Source organism: Solanum tuberosum, unplaced genomic scaffold (genome assembly GCF_000226075.1).
Source record: "Solanum tuberosum cultivar DM 1-3 516 R44 unplaced genomic scaffold, SolTub_3.0 scf00517, whole genome shotgun sequence".
Taxonomy (NCBI): domain Eukaryota; kingdom Viridiplantae; phylum Streptophyta; class Magnoliopsida; order Solanales; family Solanaceae; genus Solanum; species Solanum tuberosum.
Window position 1 is genome coordinate 22,847 of NW_006239435.1, and position 9,809 is coordinate 32,655.

At 34.1% G+C, this 9,809-nt stretch overlaps 2 protein-coding genes across 2 annotated transcripts; both read left to right on the forward strand.

Annotated features, from left to right (window-relative positions):
* The first annotated feature begins 2,351 nt into the window (after positions 1-2,351).
* On the forward strand, positions 2,352-5,631 carry LOC102583181 (probable LRR receptor-like serine/threonine-protein kinase At4g08850). The gene is made up of 2 exons (XM_006364804.2): positions 2,352-5,048; positions 5,146-5,631. Exons 1-2 carry the CDS (start codon positions 2,360-2,362, stop codon positions 5,490-5,492), a joined length of 3,036 nt encoding a protein of 1,011 aa, XP_006364866.1. The 5' UTR covers positions 2,352-2,359; the 3' UTR covers positions 5,493-5,631.
* Positions 5,632-7,965: 2,334 nt separating this feature from the next.
* LOC107058442 (probable LRR receptor-like serine/threonine-protein kinase At4g08850) lies at positions 7,966-9,359 on the forward strand. Its single transcript, XM_015304146.1, has 2 exons — positions 7,966-9,214; positions 9,322-9,359. Exons 1-2 carry the CDS (start codon positions 7,966-7,968, stop codon positions 9,357-9,359), a joined length of 1,287 nt encoding a protein of 428 aa, XP_015159632.1.
* The last annotated feature ends 450 nt before the right edge of the window (positions 9,360-9,809 follow it).

The following is a 9,809-nucleotide window of genomic DNA, read 5'->3' on the forward strand; positions in this document are numbered from 1 at the left end:
AATAATAATTACTACTATAACATTTTTCTAATATACGTTGTAGTGTATAAATTTGGAAGTTCACTTATTTTATTTAATTACAAAATTTTTGGAGTATTTTTAAAACGGGTAAAGATTCATAATACCTTTTTTATTTTTTTTGTCTAAAAATATCCTTAATCTAACCTGAAAAGAGACTGATTTTGAATTTCAAACGTGAATGAGAAAATAACTACTAAGATTGTGTGACTAAAAATAAGGAGAGATTTATGGAGTGAAATAAGGAAGGAATAACATTGATTTTGGGAGTTAGAATTAATGTATCCAACTTTTGGAGGTTTGGGAATAAAATAAGGGGTTTTGGAAAATTTTAGAACTAATAGGGAATAATGGGAATTATGAAAACAAAAGGTGTGTATATAGGTAAATTCTACATTTATGTTATAGCAAGATTCCAAGAAAGAGGTCATAGCATAAACGTGGATAATATAAAAGTAACTGATGAGGAATATTTAAGGATAAATAGGAAGACTTTAGTCTTATTAATTAGTAATAGAAAATTAAAGGCCTTATTAAGAGATTGACTTAATAAAAGTTAGTCACTAGAATACATTTGGGGAAATTTGAATGGATATGTTTCACACTTTATTGCCTTTGTTAAACTTTTACTTTTTTGGTTATTTTATAGAAAAGTATTTAATAAATTAGCATTTATTTAAATGTAAAATTATTTTTTAGCAGAAAATATTATAGGGAAGCTAGTTACTTGAATACATTTGGGGCAATTTGAATGGACATGTTTCACACTTTATTGCCTTTATTGAACTTTTATTTTTTTGGGTTATTTTATAGAAAGTATTTAATGAATTAGTATTTATTTAATCGTAAAATTACCTTTTTAGCACAGAATATTATAGGGATAATGGTATATTAAAGGATAAAAAGGTCATTTGATTTTGTATGAACATTTTGGTTTTTCAACTTTTAGTTTGGTAGCTAGAATAGTTTTAGTTAATGTGATATTAGTAGGAATATAATATGATATGTTTACTATTTAATACTTAACACGTTTTATAACATTATAATATGATATTTGGTGTAATATAATATGATTACTATTTACTATTTAATTAATTAGATATTTTATAACATAATAATATGATATTTAGTGTAATATGATATGATTATTATAAGAGAAGATGAAAGATAGAAAATAATTAATAACTAAAGAAATTTATAATGCTATAACTAAAGAATCTAAGAGGGTGTGAAAAATATTTGTAACAATCATATAATATTAAAAAGGGGAAGCTTCAATTTTCAAAGTTGGACTAAGAGAATTCATAAACGTCATAAATAAAGAATTAAAATGTCATAGATGGGTTTCTAATTAATTCTGCATTAATGTGAATAAAATAGGACTTTAATTAATTTTTACTATTTATTTAGATAGCCGATTAGGTTTTAATTTAATGTAGGTGCAAAACAGTAATCCAACTTTGATTAAGTTTTTCTTTGGAAAGTAAAAAACCATGATCAACATGATTTAAGTACATAATTTTCGTTTCCTTTCATTTTCACTTTCCAATTATTTTCTTGTGCTTTCCTGTTAATGGAACACATAGTTTGAAAGTTAAGTAATCAGGGTTTACTTTAATCCACAATTCTGTGGAAATGTTCTTACTTTATTTCCACATTTTGGTGGTCAATCCAACCAAGTCTTTTAATTCCACTTGCATTTTAACAATCAGGGAACTAAATTTGGGGGTATTTGGATTGACTTTTTTATTATGAAGATGAAATATATGCGTCTATCTCAATTCAAAATCTAGCTCATAAGGAGAAGTTTGCTCAAATTCATATAAGGAGACCATCAGTCCATCCCCAACCAATATGGAACTTTGATCTACTCTTAACATTTTTAAAATAGCTTATTTAGCTTAAGAGAAAGTGTCTAAAAGAATTATTTTTTTCTTTTTAAAACCACCTTTTGTGTTTTCCAAATATCTCCAAAAATAAAAGTAAAAAACTTAAAAGCCAGAAGTTACTTAAAATAAGCCAATTCAAACAGGGGCAAAACTAGGTAGGGTAGAGGGGTTCATCCAAATCTGCCCTTCGACGGAAAACTACACTATTATACTTGATTAATTTTTTATTTTTTTTATATATATACATATATAGAAGATGTTGAATACCTTTTTGCTTCTTTGTCTATTTACTTTTTCATAATTTGAACCTCCTTAGTACAAATTTTGGCTCCATCATTGAATCCAAACACCCATTAACTCAGTAAGAGTGGTAATGATTTTAAAAAAAACATATATAGAACTTCATCCTACACAAGTTCTTCACAAACGAAAAGAATCCTTTAGCCTTGGAGATGGATCCCAAAATACTTTATTTCCTTCCTCTGGTATATCTCTTCACAATTACTTTTGCTTCCACAGAGGAAGCAACAACTCTTCTTAAATGGAAATCAACTTTCAAAAACCAGAATAATTCCTTATTGGCTTCTTGGACACTAAGTCATCCTGCTGCTGCCAAGAATTTTTCGAGCCATGATCCATGCAGGGACTGGTATGGAGTTAAATGCTTTAATGGTCGAATAAACAGGTTGAATATTACAAATTCTGGTGTCATTGGTACACTCCATGATTTTCCATTTTCATCTCTACCTTTTCTTGAATATATTGATTTTAGCATGAACAACCTTTCTGGTCCCATTCCTGCAGAAATAGGGAAACTTACCAACCTTGTCGAAATTGATCTTGATACAAACCAGTTAACAGGTCATATTCCTCCGGAAATAGGCAACTTGATCAATGCAAAATTGTTCTATGCTTACTCCAATGAATTGTCTGGTTCCATTCCTATTGAAATAGGGAAGATGAAGTCACTTGAAAGTTTAAGCTTACAGAAAAACAATCTTTCTGGTCCAATTCCAAAATCTTTAGATGACCTAACTGAGCTCAAAATTTTGTACCTTTATTCTAACCAACTTTCTGGTCTCATTCCTAGTGAGTTGGGGAATCTGAAAAACCTCAATGAGCTAGATTTATCCGATAATAAGCTTAGTGGTTCAATTCCAATTACTTTAGGTGACTTAACTGGGCTCAAAATTTTATACCTTTATTCTAACCAACTTTCTGGTCTCATTCCTAGTGAGTTGGGGAATCTGAAAAACCTCAATGAGCTAGATTTATCCGATAATAAGCTTAGTGGTTCAATTCCAATTACTTTAGGTGACTTAACTGGGCTCAAAATTTTATACCTTTATTCTAACCAACTTTCTGGTCTCATTCCTAGTGAGTTGGGGAATCTGAAAAACCTCAATGAGCTAGATTTATCCGATAATAAGCTTAGTGGTTCAATTCCAATTACTTTAGGTGACTTAACTGGGCTCAAAATTTTATACCTTTATTCTAACCAACTTTCTGGTCTCATTCCTAGTGAGTTGGGGACAGGGCCAATACCAAGAAGCTTTAGCAAGTGCTCGAGTTTCAAAAGAGTTCGGTTGGATAACAACAGTTTTACTGGAAATTTATCTGATGCTTTTGGCATCCATCCACACCTTTACTTCATTAATTTGAGCGAAAATGATTTTTATGGTGAACTCAGCAGCAACTGGGGGAAATGCAAGAGTTTGACTGATTTGCGGGTAGCCAGAAATAACATTAGTGGTAGCATACCACCGGAGATTGGAAACCTCAAAGGGCTTCAAGGACTTATTCTTTCATCCAATCATTTGGTTGGACAGATACCTAGGGAATTAGGAAAATTAACCTCTCTGGTTAATCTTCTTTTGCGAAACAACCAAATTTCTGGCAATATTCCTATGGAACTTGGGTTATTGACAAAGTTAGATTACCTTGATCTATCAGACAATAGATTGAATGGTTCGATCCCACCGTTTATAGGAGATTACCAACACCTGTTTCACTTGAACCTGAGCAACAACAAATTTGGCCAAAAAATTCCAATAGAGATTGGGAAGATAACTCAACTTAATGTACTGGATTTGAGCCGTAATCATCTTGTTGGAGAAATCCCCCCTCAGTTAGCCAATTTGAAGGTGTTGGTAAACTTAAATCTTTCACACAATGGCCTATCTGGGCGCATTCCTCAAGAATTTGAAAGTTCAACTGGTTTGCAGGATGTCGTATTGTCATACAATCTGTTGGAAGGTCCAATCCCTAATAATAAAGCTTTTATCAATGCCTCATTGGAGGGTAATAAAGGTCTTTGCGGCAATGTAGTAGGAATCCATCCCTGCGGAATGCCGTCTTCTGTGGTGAAGAAGCACTCAATGGCGAAGGGACGTAAACTCATCCTCATCATTGTACTTCCTGTTATGGGAGCACTTGTCATCCTCATCACTGTACTTCCTGTTATGGGAGCACTTGTTCTACTCTGTGTTTTCATTGGTGTTCTGTTTATGTGTGACAAAAGAAGTAGAGTTGGAGATGTTGAAAGACGGGATAGTGATGGTTGGCTTTCGATATCCATGTTAGATGGGAAGGCATTGTACAGGGACATCTTAAACGCCACAGAAGAGTTTGATGCAAAATTTTGCATCGGGCAAGGAGGACACGGAAGCGTTTACAAGGTAAACCTTCCATCATTAGGGAATATAGCTGTGAAGAGACTTCATTCTTCATTTGAGAATACACCTCCCAAAAGTTTCTTAAATGAAGTAAGGGCATTGACTGGGATTAAGCACCGGAACATTGTGAACCTCTATGGCTATTGTTCGAATGCACAACACTCGCTCTTGGTTTATGAGTATGTGGAGAGGGGGAGTTTGTCTAGCATTTTGAGCAACAAGGTTGAGTCCAAGAAATTGGATTGGTTTAAAAGAGTGAATATCATCAAGGGTGTTGCTTTTGCTTTATCTTACATGCACCAGGACTGTTCACCCCCGATTGTCCATCGAGACATAAGTAGCAGTAATGTTTTGCTTGATTCTGAGTATGAAGCTCGTGTTGCAGACTTTGGCATAGCGAAGCTACTCAAGCCAGATTCATCGAATTGCACTGCACTTGCAGGCACATATGGCTATGTTGCACCTGGTAAGTTTTAAATATTTCATGAAAGCCAAACACTATTGTTTTTATCTTATTTACAAGTTTAAATTGATAATATTGTTCTGGAAACTGTATTGTTCAGAGCTTGCATATACAATGAAGGTTACACAAATGTGTGATGTCTTTAGCTTTGGAGTGCTATCATTGGAGATAATAAAAGGAAAACATCTTGGGGAATACATTACCGTGCTAGCAGATTCATCGACTATAGATCCTGAGCAGCTTAGCAATTTTCTGGATGAACGCCTTCCATATCCTGAAGATAGAGTAAACGAGGCGTTGGTTTTTATCATCAAGCTAGCATGCTCTTGTTTGCTTGAAACTCCAAAATCAAGGCCAACAATGCACTTCATCTCTCATAAGTTATCATCAATGGATGCACGTCCACCTATTCATCAGAGAAACCCCCATGTAAGGCGAGCAATATAATCCCTGATATGTATGGAAATGAATAACCTTTGTTGCTGATTGGTTGTGAAGTATGTATTTCAATTGCTGGGCCTAGTATTGTTAGGGTCCTCATTTGGTTTACTTTATTAATATGCATATTGTAAGAGGTATTATTTAATCTGCTGCTTCTTTGGCCTTGGGTAAAAACCAGGATTTCAAGTTGCTGCATTTTTATTTTTTTTGCTTTCGATTGGCCTAGAACATATGCAGGAGCACTAGTTTTAGTGATTTACTAGTCTTTTAGTTTTCGACTCTTTAACAATTTCCTTTTGGCCATGATTGATTGAAGCAAATTTAAAGAAGTTTAGAATCAAAGTTCTGCTAAGTTGTAAACCTCTGGAGCCAGGAACAGGGGAATTTTGGCATTATGGGAAGGAATAATTGCTTTAATTCAAGTTACAAAACGGTGAAGTCACTGTTGTTAATAACCTCGACTCAAGGAAAAACATTCTAAAGCAGTCATGAACAAGAAGTAAAGGAAGTATAAGAAACAAAAGATAATAACAAAAAATGGTAACAGCAACATCAGGTAGCAATAGAACAGAACTGCAACAAAACAATAGGACAAACCTACAACATATGGGAAATACTACGACTACTATGTTACACATTGTTCTTCTTACGATTTTAAAGATTTTATTTGTATGCATAGAAGCCAAAAGATCCGTTCTGTTCAAGACTTTCCCCAACTGAATATACAGTTGTGCTTCAGTGAAATGACCAATGGGATTACTATTTGTCCATTGCTGGAAGCCTGAGCCAGTTTTTACATCCACGGAAATACTATAAATAACAAACTCCAATACAATTTGTCAAAATAACAAGCCTAACAAACTCATTTAACATTGTTTTTCTAATTCAAATGGAAGAAAAGGAGAATCCAGGTCTTCTTCTTGGCTGGTCCACAAAATGACTTAATGATCTACCTCTTCTAGGAAAATTTCTTTGCTAAGGGAGTAAAAAAACACGATCTACCTCCAAAATTCACTAAAACACGAACAGTTTTTAGCTTATAACTTTATAACCAAAGGGACTACATCTAATACCTTACACAATTGCAATACACCCAATTATAGCAATTCATTCCAGATTACACTCCTCCTAGTTTAAAAAGTATACTCAAAAACTTCAATACTTTGATTACCTACGCACAACTTCTATGAAAGCAAATAGGTTACAAATCAAGAACAAAAATACAACCCAAATCAACCAAAGAACTAAAGTTGGTTAAATTTCTCACATGTAAAAATTAAATAATTTTACAGATTGATAAAATGAAAAATGTTATGTTAACTCAAAGTGGTTTGGTACAAGGGATGAGATAAGTTAATCCAGCGTTTTCCATTTGATCAATTTGTAACCATATCTTTTTTATTTTTTCAAATTTAGCACTAGACAAAGTGTCCAGCGGCCTTTTATTAATAATAAAAAATCTCAATAGGGATAAGTACAAGCAAGGGGGGCTAGGTCTTACCTTACCAATCCTAATGCAGTAGCAAAACTCTACTAACTAACAAGCATGAAGAAAATACGAGTTAGAGAGAACTAGGTATTTTGTGATCACCACAAAATTTGTAATACACCCTATGATTATATTACAAATGAGGATGCTTAAATAGTGCAAAAATATAACAACCAAGAAGAAGGTTGAGTTATCAACCTCAAACTTCCTTTTAAAGATGCATGAATTAAAAAGAGTAATGGTTGTTAAATTTAACCAACATTAGTTCTAATAAAGAGTATCCTAGTAACTAAATGATATTGCTTAGTAAAAGAGAAAAAGCAAACATGACTGCTTTTTGCTTGTCAAAAACATAGCTTTCAATGTCTGTTTTTGGTATTTTTGGTGGAAAACAAGTAATGGTTGATTTTGATGGATAAAGTAAAAAGGAGGGGCCGGTTCTTCTTTCCCACTAATAAAGTAACTTGCAAATTGACTCAAATTTACTTTAATAAAATATTATAATAAAAAATAGAAAATAAGTTGAACAACAATCTCAACTATCCATGTTTATAAGTCCATGTGTTCATCATCTAAATATGCATTAACAAGTACTAGAGCTAAGCTCACTAGATCGAGCAGAGCCAAATCTGAGTTAGATCTTAATAGCTTATGCCTACTAAGCATAAGTTCGATCGCTAAATAGTAAAAATTAAAAACCAGCCTATTTGAAAGACAAGTCGTGTTATTTCTTCCTATTGCATGTCCAGTAAGTTGTCAATTAAGAAGTGACTTTTGAATATATTTTGCAGAATATCTCCCAATATATTTCCACAACTTTAAGCAAAACTAGAATAATATAGTCTTGCACTGTCGATACATTGACTCATTAACTTCCAAGTCTTTCTTAGTCTTCCTGTAATTTAATGATTCTCTACACAATATAAAACTCTACTCTGCACAAGTTTTTCGATAACCAAAACAAACAACTGAAATCTTTTAGCTTCCAAGATGGTTCCAAAATTATTTTATTTCCTGATGTTTTTCACTCTCTTCACTGTTACTTTTGCTTCCGTTGAGGAAGCAACTGCTCTCCTCAAATGGAAAGCTACTGTCCTAAGCCAAAATAATTCCTTACTGGCTTCATGGACACTAAGTACTGATGCATGCAGGGGTTGGTATGGAGTTATATGTTTTAATGGTCGGGTAAACAAGATCAATATTACAAATGCTGGTGTTGTTGGTACACTCCATGATTTTCCATTTTCATCTCTCTTGTTTCTTGAATATGTTGTCTATCTTGACTTGTCGACCAACCAGATTACTGGTTCAATTCCAAGTACTCTGGGTGACTTAACTAAGCTCAATATTTTGTACCTTTATGAAAACCAACTTTCTGGTCCCCTTCCTGCAGAAATAGGAAAGATGAAGTCACTCGAGTATTTATCCTTATGGAGTAATAATCTTTCTGGTCCAATTCCAATAACTCTTGGTGACTTAACTGAGCTTAATGTTTTGTACCTTTATTCAAACCAACTTTCTGGTCCCATTCTTGCAGAAATAGGAAAGATGAAGTCACTCGAGTATTTATCCTTATGGAGTAATAATCTTTCTGGTCCAATTCCAATAACTCTTGGTGACTTAACTGAGCTTAATGTTTTGTACCTTTATTCAAACCAACTTTCTGGTCCCATTCCTGCAGAAATAGGAAAGATGAAGTCACTTGAGTATTTATCCTTATGGAGTAATAATCTTTCCGGTCCAATTCCTAGTGAGTTGGGAAATTTGAAAAACCTCACTAGATTGGATTTATCCTATAATCAGCTTACTGGTCTTGTTCCTGTTTCCTTTGGCAATTTGAGAAACTTGCAGACACTAAATCTCGCTGCGAACGAACTTTCGGGTTCTATTCCAAAAGAATTTGCATATTTGGATAGCTTGGTTTTGTTTTCAATGAGTTTCAATCACTTTTCAGGCTTGACAGAGTGGCTTTGCAAAGATGGGAAACTTGAGATTTTCGTTGTGAATGGTGGGAAACTTGAGATTTTCACGGTGAATAGTAACAAGCTTACAGGGCCAATCCCAAGAAGCTTGAGCAAGTGCTCGAGTTTCAAAAGGGTTCGCTTCAATAACAACAACTTTACTGGGAATTTATCTGAAGCTTTTGGCATCCATCCAGAGCTTCGGTTCATTGATTTGAGCGACAATGATTTTCATGGTGAACTCAGCAGTAACTGGGGAAAATGCAAAAATTTAATTGGTCTGTGTGTAGCCAGAAATAACATTAGTGGTAGCATACCACCAGAGATTGGAAATGTCAAAGGGCTTTTAGGACTTGATCTTTCATCGAATCATTTGATTGGGCAGATTCCAAAGGAATTTGGAAAATTAACTTCTCTGGTTAAGCTTTCTGTGCAGAACAACAATATCTCTGGATATATACCGGAGGAACTTGGGTCACTCAAAAAGTTAGAGTCCCTCGATCTATCGTACAACAGATTGAATGGATCAATCCCGAAGTGTATAGGAGATTTCATGCACTTGTTTCAGTTGAACCTGAGCAACAAGTTTGGCCAGAATATTCCAAAGGATATAGGAAGGATAACTCAGCTTAATGTACTTGATTTGAGCTACAATCTTCTGGTTGGAGATATACCCCCTCAGTTAGCCAATTTGAAGGTCTTGGTAAACTTAAATCTTTCCCACAATGGCCTATCTGGACGCATTCCTAAAGAACTTGAAAGTTCATCTGGTTTGCATGATGTCGTTTTGTCATACAATGAGTTGGAAGGTCCAATCCCTAATAATAAAGCTTTTATCAATGCCTCATTGGAGGGTAATAAAGGTCTTTGCGG

Coding starts and splice junctions, on each gene's coding strand:
- LOC102583181 (XM_006364804.2), top strand. CDS start 2,360: ATGGATCCCAAAATACTTTATTTCCTTCCTCTGGTATATCTCTTCACA. Junction 5,049..5,145: donor ATATGGCTATGTTGCACCTG/GTAAGTTTTAAA, acceptor TGTATTGTTCAG/AGCTTGCATATACAATGAAG.
- LOC107058442 (XM_015304146.1), top strand. CDS start 7,966: ATGGTTCCAAAATTATTTTATTTCCTGATGTTTTTCACTCTCTTCACT. Junction 9,215..9,321: donor AAAATGCAAAAATTTAATTG/GTCTGTGTGTAG, acceptor TTGATTGGGCAG/ATTCCAAAGGAATTTGGAAA.